Raw genomic sequence first — 21,615 nt, forward strand, 5'->3', positions numbered from 1 at the left:
TACATACAGATTGAATGCAGAAGTAGGTATGAGAATCCTATCTTTTTTTTTTTTTTTTTTAAGTAGTCTCCACACCCAGCATGGGACTTGAACTCACAACCCCTGGAATCAAGAGTCGGATGCTTTACTGACTGGGCCAGCCAGATGCTCTGAGAATTGTATCTTTTGTTAAGTCAGACATGAGAGAAATTTCAAAGATAAATCCACTCTTCTCACTACATTTTGTTAATTAAATAAGGCTTTCTCATTAATAAAACAGTATTTTCATTATTTTTATTTTTTTAAGTTTATTTTGAGAGAGAGAGAGAGAGAAAGAGAGAGGGAGAGGCAGAGAGATGGGGGGGGGGGGGAGAGAGAGAATCCCATCCTCACTGTCCGTGCAGGGCCTGATGTGGGGCTCAGACTCACGAACTGTGAGATCATGACTTGAACCAAAGTCAGATGCTTTGGGCACCCCAAAAACAGTATTTTTCATGTAAAAATATGTTATTTGTACCAACATGTAATTTATTTATTACTGATGTCTTTAAGTGAATGGATAACTAAACATTTTTAATTTCATATATTCTTAATCTCTACTGTCAGGAGCACACTGTATACACTGTATGTTAGCCAAGTTGACAATAAATTATATTTAAAAAAATAAAAAAGAAAAAAAAGAAAAGATGTAGAGAAATATTGGTAGAAGTACATCCACATGGCCATTTTAGAGAATAATTTTCCAATATCTATCAAAATTTTAAACATTAAAAATCATATCCTTTTATCCAGTAATTCACTTTCAGGAATCCATCCTCTAGAAATTCTGGCTCTGGGGTGCCTGGGTGGCTCAGTTGCTTAAGCATCTGATTCTTGATTTCGGCTCAGGTCACAAACTCAGTTTGTGAGTTTGAGCCCCACGTTGGGCTCTGTGGGGACAGGGTGGAGCCTGCTTGGGATTCTTTCTCTCTCCCTCTCTCTCTGCCTTTCCCCTGCTTGTGCACTCTCTGTCTCTGTCTCAAAATAAATAAACTTAAAAAAAAAGTTTTCAATGATCAATTACATGATAATTCCATTAGGTCCTCATTTAATTTTGTTGAAAGCTAAGAACAAGAAACTACTGAGTTGCAAAAGGTTATTTTCATTCTCAACATCAGCACCAATATTTGAAATTCTTTGTTATGTATCTTGGAGGTGTTCTATGACAGAGCAATTTCCCACAGTGAGATTGGTGGTAGGTAAGACATAGTCCTTTTTTGGGTAATGTTGGGAAAGAGACTATGTAAGGAGAGAAGGAGAGAAGGAAGAGGAGACATGTTCTTGATCAAGGTCAGTCTTTGCAAAAGACACATGTGGGGGTTAAGAATGGAGATGTCACCCTCAAAACCATCTGTTTGTAGCCCTTGGAAAGTCTTCATGTTCCTGCAGGAGTAGCATGCTCCAGGAAGACACCCAGTCTAGATTGTCTAACTGGTAATCATACAACTAAACTGATAATTAAAGCACAGAGAGGAAGGATAGGGACAAAGGGTGGATCTCAAAGGACAGATAATTTCAAGTGGTTACAAGGCTACTAAAAGTTTATAGTGGTGTGGAGTTCGCAGAGCACTTTTATGCACTATCTACTTGTGTAAACCTTGTGGGACATTTATAGCAGGGTTTTTTGCTCCCATTTTACAGATGAGAAAAATGAGGCTAAGAGAGAATGTGTTCTTTTTTTTTTTTTTTTTGATAATGGGTCATCCAGGAAACCATTTGATAGCTCTTTTAATTAGTATCACATGGCACTAATGGAAAAATAGTTTTGGAAAATTCGGTCTTGATTTACTCAATTTGGCTATGAAAACTTTGACAGTTTGTAAGTATATTATTCATACTCTGCAAATCTGAAATATTGTGGCTAGTAAATGGTCAGCCATTAGTAAATCTTTAACCACCTGAAAAGCTTATCATGGCATGTATATTTGGATTTGTTCCATACTGATGGGGCTGAGTCAAACATAGTGAGAGATGTTATGAAACCTATCCATGTTTTCCCTTTGTGGGGCTCTATTGTGGTTTCTGTGAATCCTTTCCATTCCTTCCCACTCTGAATGAACTGTGGTGGTCTGAGTTATAAACTCATTCAGACTAAATTCTACCTTTTAGATGTGTGGAGCAAGAGAATCACTTTTAGTGATTACTTCATGTCATTTCTCACTTTTAGATATACCAAAATAAAGCACTAAATGCCAAAATCCCTAACTCTGTATTTAAGCAACTTGTGGACAGGCAGTGTGATTTACAATTCTTTCTTTCCACTTCATATTTTTGGAGTGCTTGTAGAAAATTAAAGCTGTGGCTCTTATGGGAGAGAGTGGGTAATAAGTTGGTTGTGAGGAAATCAGAAATTATCTTTACATTGCTCAATATCCACTCCGTGACTGCAGTGCCTCCTACTCCAAAGAAAGCCCTCCATCTGGAACATCATCTAGGTTCTGATGTAATGCAGTTTCTGAAAGGGTCCCATTTTCTTCTCTCCCCAAAGAAGAAAAAAATTCAGTTTCAAAATACATTTAATACGTATACTTTCCAAGTCCAAGGTGGCATAACATTACATTTCAAAAAAACATTTATCCATTTGTTTTCAGAAGTCATTATTCTCCAGGAAGAATATATTTTCTGAAATTTCAAGAAAGTTAGGTAAACTAAGAGTTTCTTCTGATACTCTCTAGTGTGTCTCCATCTATTCCATGATATGATCAGTGAAAAAGATTTGCATTTGAGGCGGCTTAGTTGAAAAAAAATTGAAACCGCTTACTGATTTCCTGGAAGAAAACAAAACACTTTTTAAATGTAGGTAAAAGCATATTGGATTGAAACATTTTTACTTGAGATCAAAATTTCTTTTCTAGGAGTATCCATCTCAAATCATTCTTTTGTTCTTTCCAAGGACATTTGGTTCCAGAGATCTGTACATGCTAAATGATTATTTCTGCTTGTTGGTACTTAAAGAGCTTAGTTTTGCAACATTTCTTAAGTCCCATCTCAAGATAATGGCACATATGTTCACCTACTGTGCTAAATCCTATCTATTACTATGACTATTACTATAGACAGGAAGTATTACTGCTTCCAACACTAGGTTAAGAAGGTTCTGTGTCTCATCCATGATGGGTGAGTGGACAAAAGTATCATGATTGATTAACTGTGACTGCTGCGGGCCTGCATGTGTTTGGGAGTCAGAGGGAGGTGAGAAAGGGAAAGGACAGTCTGTTTCCAAATACTCCCAGATCAGACCTAAGATAGAAAGTATGTTATGCCAGCAACTAAATGTCTCCTTTCTGGGTTGATACAATAGAATTGGTGGCCCAATAAAAATACTCCCTCACAGTACTGGAATCAACTGTGAGTGTTAGGTATAGGGGATCCCTGGTTTTATTAGGATCTGTATTTGTCGAGGCAAGACAACTCTGCTCCCACCCTGCAGATGACTTTCACAAGGCATTTTCCTGGCTCAGAGTATTTACCATTTGGCGGCCCTGTGGTGGTTTCCTGAGTAGTGTGCATGCCCCTTCGGATGCCTGCAGGGGCCGTCACTTCAAAGTCATCATCTGTGTCACTAGGAGTTGGAGAGAAGCCTTCTGAGGTTCCCTGGATGGCAGGATTCATTCCTGCTTGCCCTGCAGGAAGGATTCCATTCTGGGCATCTGGATTAGCTTGACTGTTGGGCAGGATGGATCCTGGGAACAGGGGCTGGAAAATGAGGCCTGTGAAGATTTGTGGGGCCATTGGCTGGAATGAGGAAGGGAAAATGCAAACAAAGTCAAAAGACACATTTTAATGCTGATCAACCAGCCTTTTCTCCTTTGAGGTTAGCAAGTTGAGGTAGGAAATGCAGGACCAGAAGGGTAGAGTCAGGCAAGATAATCAGGATTGGGCATTCCTTAGAGGAAATGCCTCCTTCTTTTGAGCAAGGCTGATGCAGGTTTTGTGACTACAATTCCATGTTGTATCAGAAAGGACACATCAGAATCAAGCCAGTCATGGGAAAAGGAATAATGAAAAATTTGCTTATCTCAGGTGTATGTGGAGATAGAACTAAGGCAGAAAATCCATACTATTATGCTGGGCTTTCTCTCTGCTCTTAACCTAAATTATAGTCTCTCTTTTGCCCAAAAGTTTTTAAAGTAATTTAAGATACTGAACATTAATGGAAAAATTAATCCAAGTAGTCAATCAATCCTCATCTCATGGTTGGCATCTCTTCAGGTTTCTTTTGATTTATTTTTCAAAGGCATTGGAATATTCAGTTAGAAATATTTCTCTTGTCATTTCAACCACTTCTTTATTCCTTGAGGTTACTCAACGGAATTCCTCTGGATAGGTCTGTCAATGATTTGCACACTGAAAATAAATGTTGGTGCCTGCATTTATTTTTTTTCCCCCAGAAAAAATTACTGTAAGAAATTCCTCCTAAGAAAAAATAATTTAGTATAAACTGGATTTGGAGAGAATTCAGGCGGGACTTGTTCTCTGAAACCCCTTAGCTCTGATAATGTTGACATTGAGTAAGAGGGGTTGAGGGCAAATAATTAAGATACAGGTCATTTTCTTTGAGCATAGTTCTTAATTGTAAGTTTGTGTAAGAATGGCCTGAGGGGGTGCCTGGGTGGCTCAGTCGGTTAAGCATTTGACTTCAGCTCAGGTCATGATCTCACAATTCATGAGTTTGAGCCCTGCGTCAGGCTATGGGCTGACAGCTTAGAGCCTGGAGCCTGCTTTGGATTCTCTGTCTCCCTCTATCTCTGTCCCTCCCCCACTCACATTCTGTCTCTCTCCCTCTCAAAAATAAACAAACATTAAAAAAAAAAAAAAAGAATGGCCTGAGAAGTTTATTTAAAAGGTAATTCCTAGGCTCTATTGTTAGAGAGATTCTGATTGAGCTATTTTAGGGGAGAATCCAGGAGTCTGCATTTTTTTTTATCAACACCCTGAGTTGTTTGATTTGTGAGCCAACACTAAAGTTTTTGAAAACACTGTCTTAGATTTACCAGGTACTGAAACCAGAATTAGACTTACGGCAGATGAGAGACAGGAATAGAACACAGATGTTTTCAAGCTGGGGGTCATGGCCTCCATAGATTTGAAATAAAGAAGGCAGTAATGCCCATCATTAAAAAACAAGATAAAAAGAATAGACTATAAATTACCAAGTGCATTCTCTATAGTAAGGGTAAATACTATTTCATGAAGTGTGTCTGTGTGTGTGCATGTGTGTATGTGTGTGTGTTAGCTGCATGAAAAATATAGCTGTTACCATGAGTTTTACTGAAAAGAAGTTTGAAAACCACTGGTATAATGGATCGAAAAATGGCTTTTGATCCGAATATACTGTTTCTTGACCTTGGGACCTAAGGTGCTTGGGTTCTCTGAGCCTCAGTCTTGTTACCTATAAAGTTGGGTTACAACTCTGTTCTTTGTGTTCTTGTGGACTGGCTGGCTCAGTCCGTAGAGCATGCAACTCTTGATCTTGGGGTTGTGAGTTCAAGCCCCACTTTGGGCATAGTTTACTTAAAAATCTGTACTTTGTCACCTGGTGAGAATTAAAGGCAATGTATGTAAAAGATCTACCAAGGTACCTGTTACACAGAATTGGCTTAATGACTGGTAGATGTGGATGTTCATATACCATTGTTGCAGAAAAGCCCCATTACTTAATTTTATTTGTGAACAATCTAGCAAATCTCTACCTTTTTCATAATAGAAAGATTTCAAAGAAAGCTGTCTTCCAAGATACTGCCTCAACTCTTAACTTCAGTGTCATGTTTAGATACTGCATTAATTCAAGTCATTTTTTTTCTGACATGACTTAAGGGGAAATGTATAGAAGTGTCTAATAATGGCAAGATGAGTTTCATTTAGGTCAGCCCTCTAGTTATTTCTGTGTATAGGGAAGAGTTCATCCATCACTATAAGATGCTAGAAAAAACATATTTTCATAAAATTAAAAATTTAAGCCAAGAAAATGAATCTTTCTTTCAATAAATATCAATATGTATATTATTATACATTGTATGACTTTTGATAATTTAGAATCCTAGATTTTAATCTATGCATTTTAAAAATATGCATTGGATTTTTGGATAGAATTGAATTTGATATCAATATAGAGAAAACAAAAGCTAAGTCAAATGAATGGAAAAGTATCTGGAGAAGGATAGTGAAATCTTCAGCTAGACAAAGGATAACTTAATACAAGGACCTATAAAAATGTTCGGTTTATAGAAGCATGCACGAGGGTTAGCGGGTGTGGTCAAAAGAGATTGTGTGGGGACAGAAAGAAGGATTGTGATAGCAGGGAAAAGAATTTGAAATGCTAGTAATTTTATATATATATATATTTTTTTTTATATACATTTTATATAATTATATATGTGTGTGTGTGTGTGTGTGTGTATATATATATATATGTATATATTTTACCAATTCTTCTGAGCTTAGGATGGTACCCTAAAAGGACAATAATAACACAAGTTATTAGACAAATTTTAATATATTTGAAGCAAGATATGTATAACATAACTTAAAAACTTAAGATACTTATAAAATTTGTAAAGAGACATTTAAAAATTTTCAACAATATTTTAACTGCCTCTGTGACTTGTGTCATATAATTCAAGCTGGCATATGATATTGGACTGCTAACACTTATTATCTGAATGATGTGAAGTCTTCTGCATTTAAAAAATTATAAATGTTTCTATTATTAAGTAATACATGCACATTGGAGGAAACTTGGAAAATGTAGAAAGCAACAAAGAAAAAAAGTATAATGCCATTGTACACAGTTGGATGGATTTTCTTCCAGATGTTTTTCACACATGTCTTTTTTCCATAATAGAAGTTCTGTCATTTATATAATTTGGGTCTTACTTTTTCTTTTAATACTACATCAATAATCATTTAACCTTACTAGTGACAAAATCGAATAAATAAATATCCTTTTTGGATGGTCACAAAGTATTTGCTCTATGTTGTACCATTTACTCAAACATTTCCTTTTTGTTTAAATTTAAATTGCATCCAATGTTTTTCTCCACTACAAATATTATTATTTTGATGGATATGTTTGTAAATAAACTTTTGCTGTATTTCAGATTATTTCATTTGAATGTGTTCCTAGATGTGGAATTAAGAATTGATATGAACCAGGGGCTTGGTTAAGCATCTATCATCTCATGTCATGATCTTGTGGTTCACGGGTTCAAGCCCTGCATTGGGTTCTGTGCTGACAGCTCAGAGCCTGGAGCCTGCTTTGGGTTCTGTGTCTCCCTCTCTCTCCCTGCCCCTCCCCTGCTCCTGCTCTGCCTGTCTCTCTCTCTCTCTCTCTCAAAAAAAAGATTGTCTTTAAAAGGTTGTTTTGAATACTGAGATAGTATATAACAAATAACTAGATGCCTAGAACAGTGCCTGGTGTGTAGTAAATGCTCAATAAGTGTTAGCTCATTACTATCAGTGTTCGTACAGTGCAAAGTAAACAGGAAACTTGGCAACTATCTGCTGAATTGAGGCAGGATGACATATTTCACACTAAACTGATTTAAAGTAAAAATCACATTGCTCCAAGGTGTGCTTACCTGGGCTCCAAGGTGTGCTACAATAACTGGCAACATCTGAAAAAAGAGTGAAAAATTCAATAAAAAATATGCTCAAAGCAGATGATATAAATATAGGGACTTTCTTAAGAGTATACAATATGCCTTGAACAAATATTTATTACCAATGTATCAGCTAATCATAGAGGCCCATCGAGTTGGATGGGAACTGGAACTCATCTGATGTGTAAAAAGCAGATTCAACCCAGAGGGATTTGGAAACTAGTCCAAGGCAGCACATTAAGGAGGTAGAAGTTACTAAATTGGATGAGCAAAAACTAATTTTGGTCTCAAGCTATCTCCAAACTGAAAGTTATTACAAGTAATTATGAGGATAAAATGCATGTATTTCTTTTATATGGCATCTCAGAAGATACACTAAAAAACAGATTTCTAAAATACAAAGATTTATTGAAGCAAATATATTTAGTCTCATGATGGTTACCTGGATATTTTGCTGTTAAAATAGAGCACTGGTAGAAAATGATGGATGATGTTGTTCTGTTATAATCTTGATACTGGCAGTTCTTAGAACTGAGTGAGAAATACTTTACTGGTCACTCACAATCACACGAGTGTTATTGATATGGAGAACAAAGGCAAAAGAAATGTAGATAAAATTAAATTTCCACATAACCTGCAGCCCACTGACAAATACTTGAGGCTGGCAGAGTATGACATTCCTATAGGAACTCCCAATCTTAATGTTAATGCTTTGCTAGAGGAAAAAACAACCTTAGCTTGACAATAGTTAGGCCTCCAGGATCCTATAAGTCTTCTTTAACATATGAAAACCTTTTGTGAACTTTTCTTTTTCTCTGCCCCTCCCAACTTAAAAGTATATAAACCAACAGCTTCTTACAATCCCCAGGACAGCCCTTTCTGCCCTCAGTCCTGTGTCCCGGTGCTTTAAATATAACCACTTTTTTGCACCAAAAATGTCTCAAGAATTCTTTCTTGGCTATTCACTCTCAGACCCCCACTTCAAATCACATCATTATGAAGTTTTAGTTGAAAAGATTTTGGTGAGGGGGTTGGCATTCTCTAGTACTTTAAGAGTTAACCTAGAGTTTGTCCAAGAGAACTAGGCTTTTAAAGTTTATTTTAATCTCTATAGAAATTCACATAGTGTCACGAAAGTTATCAAAATGGGGATTTTAATACTAACCACACCAAAGATGCAAAAGTCTTATGAAATGGACTCTTAACTTTGTAATTTCCCAAGATTGCACAGTAATACCCATAATGCCAAAAGGTACATGCATTTAAGTATATACATTTAGAAAAAGTTTTACTGTCAATCAGATTCTTGATTACTGACAAAACAACTGAGTAATCTTCAGAATGGCAATGGGAAAGTGGGTTGAGGGGAAGGGGTGCTCAGGATTTGGAAAAAAAGCATAATTAAATTTCTTCTTTAAAGGCCAATTTGAAGGAACGAAAAGATACAAACAGGAAACCACAGATGTGTAAATAAAAAGTTTAACAAAAAATAACTTAGTTATTAACCAGTGTAACAATAAGGAGAAAAAATTTTTATAAGTTTTTTGGTAGAGAAATTGTTTGAAATAAAAATAGCTAACACTTCTGAGTGTTTACTGTGTGGTAGGCACTGTTCTAAGTGTTTTATGTTTATTTGCTCATTTAATTCTTATAATAGCCCTAGGGGTAGGTTCAACTATAATTCCTATTTTAAATCATGAGGAAAGTGCACCACAGAGTGGTGAAGTAACTTGACCATACATGTAGTGACTAGGGAGCTGGGATTTGACCAAAGTTTTATGGTTCAGGAGTTCACTCTTTTTTTTTTTTTTAATGTTTACTTATTTATTTTGAAAGAAAGAGTGTGCATGCAAGCAGGGGAGGGAAAGAGAGAATCCCAAGTAAGTTCTGTGCTGCCAGCATGAAGCCTGATATCAGGTTAGAACCCATGAACCCTGAGATTATGACCTGAGCCGAAATCAAGAGTCAGATGTTTAACTGACTAAGCCACCCAGGCACCCCTAGCGTTCTTAACCATGTTGGCTTTGGGTTGATAAATGAGAGCTGTGGACATGTGCCCAGGTTTCTGGCAGAGGATATAAGCTACTCTGCATAGGGAGAGGCAGGTCCAAGGAGCTGGGGCAGCACAGGAAGTCAGGTATGGGGACCCTTGGTGGTGGCATATCCTGGAGACACTGAAGAATCCCTACTGAGAATGGGGATTGATTTATATTATTGCATGTTGGGAGCATGAAGTGTCAAACCCAGTCTACTGAATCTTTAGTAACTTCTGTGGTGCCAGTAATGCTTTTGACTCCAGTGGATGTTTGTTGGTGAATTTGAAGATGTACTAAATTTGACTTCAAGGTTGAAGCAGGGTGACAATTGAAACTGAAGCTGGGGAGTTAGCATATGGATTATATCAGGGGCATGTGTTAAGGAGATTCTCATTTTATTTGCCTGTCTCTAGTCTTTTTAGTCTTTCTCTAATATGTATGTAAGAAATAAGCACTGACTGATAGACAAGATACATCTCAATATTAAAAAAGAAATGTAAAAATTAGTTATGTCACAGAATTTCACAAATATGAATAAATGAGGCAGTATAGAGTTCCCTGTGTTACTTTGGATAAATGAAAGTACAGAGAAAGTACTTAGTTGCATATGACATAAAACTTAAGTTGAGCAGCTTAAAATTATTTTGTCAGTTAAACTCAGCTTTGATTATAATTACTAATTAATTTAAGCTTGCTCTTATTAAGACCTGGAAGTGTCCATAGTGATAGGAAGATTTTAGAATATATTGGTCTATTGTTGTATTCATGTTTCATAATTTGGGAATGTGTATTAAAAGTCTTACATATTTGTATGTCTTTGGATCCCAAAATTCTGTTCCTAAGAACTGGTCATAAGAAAATAATCATTGACATGATCAAAGACTTAGTTAAAGGATATTCACTGTAATATTGTCTATAGAAGCACACATTTGGGTGAAAAAAACCCCACAATTTTTACAATATGATGGAATGCTAAGCAATCATTAAAAACCATTTTATTAGTGAATATTTCAAAATACAAAGACTATTAAAAATATATTAAGTGAAGGGGGCCTAGGTGGCTAATTGGTTAAGTGTCTGACTTGATTTTGGCTCAGGTCATGATCTCATGGGTTTGTGGGATCGAGCCCCCTGTTGGGCTCTGCACTGGGCATGGAGCCTGCTTAAGATTCTCTCTGTCCCTCTCAGCCACCCCCTCTCAGAATGGATGAATAAACTTAAAAAAAAAGAATTCTATCATATATGCATATATATATGTATATATGTGTATATATATATATATATGCATTTTCTTTGAAAAATGTACAATACTCATATTTTCTTAAAAAAATGTACTTACATGTGTAGAAAAAGGACTGGAAGGTCATACCCTAGAATGCTGACAGTGTTTAGTTCTGGCTGATAGGATTATGAGTGAATGTTCTTTTTCTTTTTGCTTTCTATATTTTCGTAATTCTATATAACTTACATCAACTATATATGTAATACGTAAAAAAGCTTCTACAAAAATGAGACCATTATGTGGGAATGATAAGGGCTGAGTTCATGTGTTTATCTATGAACAACTTAGTCTAGCTGTAAAGGGATCCTTGTGTTTTTCTCCAGAGTCACTAAGCTTATTTAGAGAAGTTTTAAGAAGGTAAAACTTGGACTTTGTCTGTAGGTAAAATGCAACACTTTTGACAGGAGTGATGCCCCATGTATGTCATTTATATCTTAGTGGGGGAGGGTTTTTCAGGGTTTTTCCTGAAAGCAAGTAATGATGGGAGGGGAAAAGGAACTAGAGAGTCATTGAGCACTTGAGAGGAGGCATGAAAAAAGGGCATAAACAGGAGACTGGATTTGCTGGGAATAAACTTTATCCATCTCTTGATTTCTCTTTGGGATGATTGTGGTCACCTAGGAAGTCCTCTATGGAAAACAGCAAGCAAGAAAAGAATCCTGCTACCTCTCAGTTTCTCCCCTTATATTCTTGACTTTTCAGTCTTCTATAGCTCTTCACATTTCCCTGTTACCCGCTACAAATGTATTCTAGAGAGGGTATGGGGTTGAGTGCTTGGCTTTCCTTGTGTGTTTTCATCAAGAACCAAGTTGCCAAAGATGTTCTATGTTCAATTGGACATTCCTCTGTAAATTTCTGGGTGAAATTTTCGAGAACCTTAAAAAAAATTCTTTCCTCCCCTTTAGGGTTCCACCTGATAGAAAATGCTCCCCCTTGTTGAACTGAACTCCTGTTTTGAACTTACTTGGGCTTGCAGTGGCTGTTGTGTATTCAATCCCCCCAGGGTCAGTGGGAGGGTCTGGGTACCAGGCGCCAGCCCTGCAGGAGGATTTAGCTGTAGGGTAATGAAAAAGATTGTTATTGTGTTGTTTCAGGTTGGCCATTCAAGAAACCAAAATGTATTTACCAAAGTTAAAATATGTTTAAAGGATGGGTTTGCTATGCAAACATATGTGTTTAGTATGCAGACCTGAAAAATAGTATGCAATATACTATTGCCTTAGGAATTAGGTATAGAGATGAAGTTCAAAGACTTACTTAGTGTACTAGTACAGCCATAAGGTCCAGGACTAACTTTTCCCATATTAAGTTTTCCTTTGGCATTTAACCCATTTTCTTGAGGATTACTTAGGTGATTTTATCCTCACTTTCCCCTTTTGGCCGTAACAATGGTTCCTGGGATTTTTTGATAGCTTTCTTATAAAGAAATTAATTCCTTTACAGGTATCCCCATAAAAATTGTGAAGGTCACAGTGAAATATCTAGTCTGAATGTGGTTTAATACTATGTTTCAATCTTAACAATCAAAAAAGGAATTTATTATGTTTCCTCTCCCAGAGTAAACCATACAGATAATCCACGAGAAGAGTGAGGATCTTTCTACCCCTTCTAGTTTTCTCTTGTCTAGTGGTCATAGCGTTTGTGTGGGTGTGTGAACACTGTAGGGTGCAGTGAGGAAAATATGTTGGAGGAATGTGTAGAGGAACTTGAAGGAGAGATAAAAAGAAAAAAAGCAGCAAAGACATGAAAATTTGATTAATTCTTTTAGAAACCCTCTTGCTAAGTAAAACTTTGAATGATGTACTGAAGAGCATCCAATGCTCCTACTTTTTTGTGTTCTCTTTCAACTTATCTACAATGAATGTGTGTGTGCGTGTATTTGTGGGAACACACACATGGACATTAAACATTACGTATTGCATTTAACAATGGATATTAAAATGATATAAAAGAGTCTTACCAGCTGCAGATCTGCGCCCAGTGTGATCATCTGTGTAAGCGGTATTAGACTTAAAGAGGGGAAGACCTGCAGGGCATGGAAACTGATGTGAGACCAGATCTTGTCTGTTGCCACCATGCCGTCCGTGCTGGATATCCTCAAGTACCTATACTCCCATTACGGGTGGATTTAGGTAGATTTAGGATGAAGGTAAATGGAGGTGAAGCTTGACTCCTTCCATGGCCCTCAGAGGTGCCCTAGCAATGTGTTGAGTTTAAAAGTGTGTCAGTGCACCTGGGTGGCACAGTTGGTTGAGCACCCAACTCTTGATTCTCTGGATAAAGCCCTGTCTCAGGCTTTGTGCTGTCAGTGTAGAGCCTGCTTGGCATTCTCTCTCTCTCTGCCTCTTCTTGCTCTCGCACTCTCTTTCTCAAAATAAATAAATATTAAAAAATATGTAACTTGCTCTCATTTCTTATCTCATAGTAAATTATACACTTTAGTACTTAATTTCACATGGCTAATTTTGTCTTCTTTTGCTTAAACAGCATCCCCAAATTGTATAAGCTTCAGATTCCTTAGGGAGTGAGACGGGCTCCTGACTTGAGTGTTCTCTAATGTCCACAGACTAAAAAGAGAACTTTGGACTTTGTTGTTATAGTACTATTTCACAACATTTAGAGGTAGGTAAGGAGGGATCCTTTAGAGCAGAACCAGGGTTGGATTGAGAAGGTGGAAGCCAAGAGACAATGCAGTTTTCAAAAATATTTAAATATGTTTTAAAGAAACAGATTTTACAGTGATATAAGCTTATCAGTAACAACGGAACTTAAGAAAACTATAAGGAAATATGCAGTTATTTTTATAGATTACCTCTTAATCCCTGCTAGCCCTGGCAGATATCACATACGACTATGTCACAGTATTTCAAGGACATTGATGACCACCCTTTGTCAATAGGTGTAGCTATTGCTTTACAGAGTTTACTATTGGTTGCTAAACAAGACAAAAAAAAAAAAGAATGAAGATATTTTGCTTTTCTTGCTCAAAATTTTCAAAAAGTATATTAGTCCTTTTTGTTTTTTCTTCCCAAAAGGAAGCCTTTCTTTCTTGTTCGGGCATAAGACTATGTAAATCTTGATTTTAAATTCCCCAGTCTTAACATGTTTCCTTTGTTGGCTGAAAATGTTCTGCATTGTAGGACTCTTACCTGATTTAGCTGCTGTTGGTTTAGAAGAGTTGCCTGATCTAGAGCCAGTTTTGTTGGAAGTCCCAAAGCAGGGTTGAGCTGTGTCTGCAATTAACAAATATTAGATGAGGCGGGAATGTGTCTGAGATTTTGTATCCATTTATTTCCAGGATGTTACAAGTTGTCCCAAATGCACAAATGTCTCTGGAGAAGTTTTAGTTCCCTGGAAAGTTTGGTGTGTGACAGGGGATAGAATTGTAGAGTCGAAAAATGTGAGACCAGAGAGGTGTGGTGGGGAAGGATCTACTGTGGGGTCGGGCACATAAGTTTCTTATGGTAGTTCCTAGGCTTCCTTTTCTGTAACTGCCTTCCTCCTTTTTTCAAGACATGAAATACATAGTCTGCACCTTAACTCTGTAACATTTGCTTTTTCCCAATGTGTGAAGGTAAGCTGCCATAACTTCTACTCTGTTTTCATGAAGCTTCCTGCTTCTGTCTTGTGCCTGACAAATCATTTCATGTAATGGAGATTCAATCTCCTTCCTGGCCTCCTAGTGTATTAAGAATAACCATCTTGCGGCACCTCGATGGCTCAGTAGGTTGGGCTTCCGGCTCTTGGTTTTGGCTCAGGTCATGATCTCATGGTTCAGGGGTTTGAGCTCCTCATCAGGCTTCATGCTGATAGTGGCGAACCTGCTTGGAATTCTCTCTGTCTCCCTCTCTCTGCCACTGTTCTGTTCTCTCTTTCTCTCAAAAATAAATAAACCATAAAAAAATAGCCAACGTGTAGGGGTGAAATATCCTTGACATCCACATCATCTGGTTGTATGGTTTTGTTCTATAGACAAGGAAACTGAGGTCCACAGAAGCAAAGTTACCTGCCCAAGGTGATACGGTGAACGGCAGAGCCATCCACCAGGATCCCTGCAAGTTCTCTTAGTCCTTGAAGAAATAAATCCTTTTTCATTAGCTTCTCTGCATTCAGGTAGAAGCTCCCTGGCCAGGCTGACTCCAGTTTGCCTATGCTCCCCGCTGCATCCCAGAGGGCAGTGTGGTATGGCCCTCCAGCACTGCATCAGCCATTGGGTAACTTGGATATTATCTTGAAGCTTCTACTGACTGGTTTCACTCTGGACTTACCCCTCAGTTGTAAGAAGTAAGATTGTCCTTAGAGGTCCCCTTAAGCTGTAAGATTATGTAAGTGTGTTTTTCATCCCCTACAATCTATTGTCAGCATGGCAGCCAGAGTGGTTCTTTGAAAACAATAGTCTGGTTCTTTCACTTCTCTGCTCAAACTCTGCATTGACTTCTATTTTCACTCAGAGTAAAAATCAGAGACCCTACAATGATCTGAAAGTCCTCATGCCCTGGGCCTCCAGTGTCTCTCTGAACTTTCCATCCCACCCCATTTCCTTTTGCTCAGTCTGCTGCTGTCTTTGGGACAGATGTTTGCTGTCTTTGGGACAGATAAGGCTCATTCTTGTCCTAAAACCTCACCTCTACCTGTTCCTTCTCTCTGCAATGTTCTTACCCCAGACATTGGCTCACTCCCTCACCTGCTTCAAGTCAGTGCTTGAGTGCACTGTTTTATTGGTCAGGGTCACTTACCCTGGCCTTTCTCCTAAATATGCAACTTGTCCCATCACCAATGTGTACCCTATTCCCAAGCTTTGGATCTACTAAAAACAACCACTAAGCTGTTTGAAATGTCCACATTTAAAAATTGATTCATTTTTATGGCTTTATGATAATTTAATAAATTCATCTACAAATAATAAAAAATACTTTGTCTATGTGTCATGATTTTTCATTTGGTAAATATCACTACTATACCTTATAGTCATGTCAGTGTCACACCCCACATCCCCTGTACCACTCACACTGCTCTCATGTCATTGGCTGTTAGCAATCTGCATTAACCTGCATGCCACTCCTGAGTCAACCTTGCATGATAGCTGTGCTCCTGGCAAGTTTTATTTATCTTGAGTTTTTACAAGTAGTATGGTAATTTAAATACTCCATAGACACCCTATCTAGAAAAACTTTTTGGTAAATTTGTTTAAAGTGAAAAATCCATGTTTTGTAAAAGAATTACTAATTTACCTTGTTTCAAATTATTTTTTTTTGTGGACAGCTTCTTTAAAGAGGGATGTAGGTATATTTGGAGTGAAATAAGGAGATTGGTTGTATCCTCTACCCATAAATTCACCCTGTTCATCTTCTTCATAGAAGTAATCATAGTTATAATTTATAATTTAACATTTCTTAAAAAATATTTAATATCTACAATCCTCGTGAACACCATGGAGGGTCATGTCTTCCCCTCTTCCCTCCACTATTGTGTCTTCAACAGCTAGCACAGGATTGGGTACATAGAGAGTTTTCACTAAGTATTTGTTGATGGTATAGATGATTATAGACGTGTCCAGTGAGTTCAACTATAAATGGGTTTTTTCATTTCTTCTATTTCACAGAAAATTCCTTCTAATTTTTTCTCAGTGTACATGCTCAAGCAGCTCAAATGGTCAAAGGGAAGTCCATCGAGACATCCAAACCACCCACACGTACGTCTATAAAATATTGGAGGACAATTGAAGTATGTGTTAGAACACTGGTGCTCCTTCCTTTCAAAAACTTGTTAAATGTGAACGTATTTTTCAGTGAAATGTTCTAAGTAAAAAATGTTAGACACTTTGTAATATTCCCTTGCTGTTGTGCAATTTGATAACCTTTTTAGAGTTTATATACTTGCATAATTTGGTAGCCTTTTCAGAGTTTATATAGTCTACATGCTTCGTGCTTCCAATTAAGAAAGTCAGAAAGTACAGTCTACCTCTTTAGTCATGAGAAAATAATTGATCGCCAAGAAAGTCTTAAATTATTTTTGGAAAGTAAAATAATTATCTACTTTGAGTAGGTATAATTTAAGCATTCCTCCCCCCTCCCCCTAGTTTCTACCCTATTGTTCTGCCAAAATAATTAAAGTTCTATGTTAGAGTGGATCCATTTTTAAAATCTAAGAATTTTAAATATGCACTAAACCGTATTAGTTTATCATTTTTCACTTTGGAAAATAAAAACAGAAAACGAAGGGAATGGGTTACAGGACAGAGCAGTTTTGATGGAATGCAGGAAGAAAGGTCTACAAGCAGAGGGTGCTGCTGAGGCTGGTTGGTAATAAAATAAACATATTGCACTTACTGGTAATGACTGAGTTGATCCTAGAAGATAAAGCAGTAGAATCATAGTCTTCATGTTTCAAAATGCTGCCTATAATAACAAAATGGTGTCACTCTTTCACTCTATTTTTTCCCCCTTTTCAGAGAAGATTTAAAAAAAAAAAGTTCTATTTGAAATATCATCAGTTGATGTTACCTTTCTCTCCACTCAGGAATGTACAGGTGAAACAATATCCAAAGTCCAGTTGATTTCTCCAGTTTCTGTGTTGAATAATTTTACCCTTGGATGAGTTGTAAGTTTGTAGAAGGAATTTAAACTCAATTCCAGGAGGCTGGCAACTGAGACACCAATCAGGACTTAGCTGTCCGTGAAATCATTTGGTTTCTCTCATTTCCCAACACTTCATTAAGTGAGTTATTAGCTGCAGACATCATATTACCCAATGTCTACCATTTGAATAGAGGGTATTTCAGGAAGACATACCTTGTGCAATTAAAAAAAAGTGCAGACAATAAAAAAAATTACAATCCTCTTTCACTTTCATCTCCCTCCCAAATGACTTTCCAGATGTATGTTTTGTCATGTTTGTAATGTTATGTGAACATATAAATCAAACATCAGAATGTACAGCTTTGTATACAGTTAGAAAGTGAGGCCTATTATATATTGCTTTGCAACTTTATTACTTAAATAATGGACGACTTCAGGTGTCAGTACATTTAGATTTATTTCATTTATTTAATGGTTATGTTATATTATGTAACATTTCTTTTTGATGGACATTTAATCTACTTCCATTGCATTTTGTAATTATAAAAGTGGTACAATGAATATCTTTATAAAGCTTGTCTCACACATGTGGGAGTATTTCTGTAGGTTTTAATCTCAGAAGTGCTGAATTAAAAGATATCTATGTTTTAAATGTTAATAGATATGGCCAAATTGTCATCCAGAAATGTTCAATTGCCTGCTTTATTTTAAATGAGGAGAAAGATACTGAAACTTAAGCAAAAACACAGGTGTCCACTGAGGTTTGTTTAACAAAAAAAGAAATAAATAAGTGCTCATCATAGGTTTTCAGGGTCCCAGGCTACACTGGGAGTTTTTTGAGATGTGCCACCTCTTTAACAATATTTTTATGGAAGTTGGTTGGGTGTATTCAACAACTTCCTTTTTTTTAAAAGTTTTTTTTTTTAAGCTTATTCATTTTTGAGAGACAGAGAGACTGAGTGTGAACAGGGGAGGGACGGAGAGTGGGAGACACAGATTCCGAAGCAGGGTCCAGTCTCTGAGCTGTCAGCACAGAGCCTGATGTGGGGCTCAAACTCACGAGCAGTGAGATCATGTCCTGAGTCAAAGTTGGATGCTTAACTGACTGAGCCACCCAGGCGCCAGGTACAAATCAGTGATGAATCTGTGTTTGCCAAGATTTCACATGGGAGGCCATCTTAGATTTGGTTTGTTTTAGGGTCCAAGTGTCAATGGAAAATTGTCTGAGGCAATGAGGCATTCCAAAGAAATTTTCTGTAGCTATTCAATTCATTACACAACTAATTTTTATTATTGTCAGGTAGGGATAGGAATACTGTCTGGGAGGGAAGCACAAAGGTTAGCAGTTGTATGTATGGTAAGTGCAATAATAGGAACAATCACATGTATGAAGGACAGCAAGGTTAATTTTGTTGGGGACAGAAAAGAAGAACAAGCTTAATAAGGAGGTGACTCTCAGCTCAGCTGGGTTTTGAAGGATAAAAAAAAAATTCATTAAGAATGCAAGCAGAACAGCTAGGCAGACCAAGTGTCCAGATATGGAGGAATGATGTTATTGTTTCCTACCACTGGAACAAAATGGAGTGAGGGTAGCAGTGGAAGACAAGGTTGGATAGACGCCTAATTTTAATCTTCTGTAGCATTTTGTTTGCTTCTATTACTCATTTTGGCCCTTGGTTAGACATTATCTTATTGGGCTCCTTCATTACTTCCCAGTTATATGTTTCTCTTGAATTGGATGGAGAGTCTTAGGATCTTATCTTACATTTGTTTAGTGTCTTCTATGTTAATGACATTGCAAAGCACCAGATGCTCACCACATGTCAATGAATAAATGGTAGATGTATAGGTCTTTGGAACAAAGTTGAGGTGAAAGAAAACTTCAGGGAAGAGATGGGTTTTAAATGGATTTGAAGAATAAATATAATTGGTGAGACAGAGAATAGTCTGGAAAGGGGGTGAGATTGAGAGAAGCAATGGAATATAAGTGCTGACAGATGTGAAAGGGAGGCAACTTTATTTATGTTCTCACAGGCTTTCATAGATACAGTCAACTCATTCCGTTGTCCAGTCAACTCATTCTCCCAACTCATAATTCAGCCTGTATTTTCTGTGTTTTGCTAGCATCATTTCAGAAATAAAAGTGAATGCAAGGGACAAAAATCCCTGCCCTCATGTAGCTTACATTTTGGCGGGGGGAAACATTAAATATTCAAGCACCCTTATTGTATGGGAGGGAGCCCACAACATTAGGGAAGCTACTTTCCCTGGACACTATTTTCTTTTCTTTTTTCATTTTTTTAAATGTTTATTTTTGAGAGAGGGAGAGAGAGAGAGAGAGAGAGAGAGAGAGAGAGAGAGAGAGAGAGAGAGAGAGAATGTGAGCAGGGGAGGGGCAGAGAGAAGGAGACACAGAATCTGAATGAAGCAGGCTCCAGGCTTCCAGCTGTCAGCATAGAGCCTGACATGGGGCTCAAACCCACCAACTGTGAGATCATGACCTTAGCTGAAGCCAGACACTTAACTGACTGAGCCACCCAGGCACCCCTTCCTGGGCACTATTTTCAATGAATGTGTTGGAAGTGAGACTTCCTTATTATTATTATTATTATTATTATTATTATTATTATTATTATTTTTCTTTTTGGTGAAGGCAGAGTTGAATTCTATGACCCTGTTGTTTTCTGGGCTTAAGTGAGGAGGCTAGTGCTTTACCCCTGGCCTAGAGTATAGTGCTAGCAAACAGCTTGTTGGAACTGAATCACTGTGACTGTCTGGACATTGGGTGATTCAGGGGACTGACAGTGCATCCAATGTCTCCTGCAGACATGCCTCCAACCCCAAGTGGGAATGAGACACGCCTTAGCTCGAAAACTGAGCAGTGAGATTTGACCAAAATAAACAAGGGAAACTCAGAAGGCTGAGTAATTTTCTTAGACAAGAAATTTTAAGTCTGAAAGCAGATAACTTACAATAATATAATTATGGACTTAAGTGGCAAGAAATATGTACTATAAAAGGAAATAAATTTCTAAACCATTATAAAACTGAGAGACATCAGCAAAAACAGTGAGGTAATTTATTTTTCTGAAATGACTTAGGCTATCAGGATTCATTAAACTAAAGATGACACCTTTTAGGCATGTAGGTCTAGACATTTCTTGATCTTTCTAATTGGTTTTACTTTTGTGTCTTTGAGTTATGCACCTCTTTGAGAATCTGATAGAATCTATACACCATTTTCTAAGAAAAAGGGCACATTTTCTCATGAATACTATGCGTATCAGAAAGCTTTAGAGGTTTTGTGGGTCTCCTGATAGCTCAGGTTAAGAGTGTCTGCTTTAGAGGAATCTTTCTGGACACCTCTAATAATTATGTGATCCTTGAGCTTTCTGGGCTTTCTCAAGTCAAGTAATCCAGTGGATGTGGGGAGATCTGGAATTACCCACACCCAAGGTTCTCTTTGTGAATCCTGGTCTAAGAAGACCCTGTTTGTCAATGAAAGGATAAGGCAAATTGGAAACCTTCTCTCTCTCCTCCCACCACTTGATAATTCAACCACAGTGTTAAGAGAATTTGAGACACATGATGGCTATTAACTATATCAATAGCTTGACTGAATAAATCAAATAAATGAATAATTGGAAACTGCAGTTACTATTCCATGATGCAAGGTAATTCCAATGGCACCTATTAAACATAAACCTAAATTAAAAAAAAAAAAAACCTAAATTGAGCTGGGCCAGGCATTGTACTTGATGTTAGGACACAAGAGTAAGTAAGACAGAATCTCTGCTTGAATTCTTGTGGGAAATACTGCAAGTATTTGCTCATGGTCTAACATGCAGGTAAAATGGAAGTGTGTAGTAGGGGTCAGAAGACAGCCTTAGAACATTTTCGTCTTATTTCTCTACCTTTGCTCTTGGTATTCCCTCTGCCTGGGGTCTCACTTTTCATCTCTGCTCTCAATGTTCTCTTCATCCTTAAAGATCTTTCTTTATGCTACAATCTCCATTACGTTTTTCTTTTTTCCCCCTAATTTGGAGTCAGCCTTTTCCTTTCCTAACAACTTTTGGGAATTTGTAGCTTTCTTATTTATT

At 37.3% G+C, this 21,615-nt stretch overlaps 1 protein-coding gene across 1 annotated transcript; it reads right to left on the minus strand.

Annotated features, from left to right (window-relative positions):
• Positions 1–3,399: 3,399 nt before the first annotated feature.
• AMTN (amelotin) lies at positions 3,400–17,320 on the minus strand. The gene is made up of 7 exons (XM_047857606.1): positions 17,267–17,320; positions 14,087–14,170; positions 12,898–12,963; positions 11,902–11,991; positions 7,599–7,634; positions 6,445–6,471; positions 3,400–3,753 (listed from the first exon to the last, which is right to left on the minus strand). Exons 1-7 carry the CDS (start codon positions 17,318–17,320, stop codon positions 3,400–3,402), a joined length of 711 nt encoding a protein of 236 aa, XP_047713562.1.
• Between the last annotated feature and the right edge of the window lie 4,295 nt (positions 17,321–21,615).

This window comes from Prionailurus viverrinus, chromosome B1 (assembly GCF_022837055.1).
Source record: "Prionailurus viverrinus isolate Anna chromosome B1, UM_Priviv_1.0, whole genome shotgun sequence".
NCBI classification, from domain to species: Eukaryota; Metazoa; Chordata; class Mammalia; order Carnivora; family Felidae; genus Prionailurus; species Prionailurus viverrinus.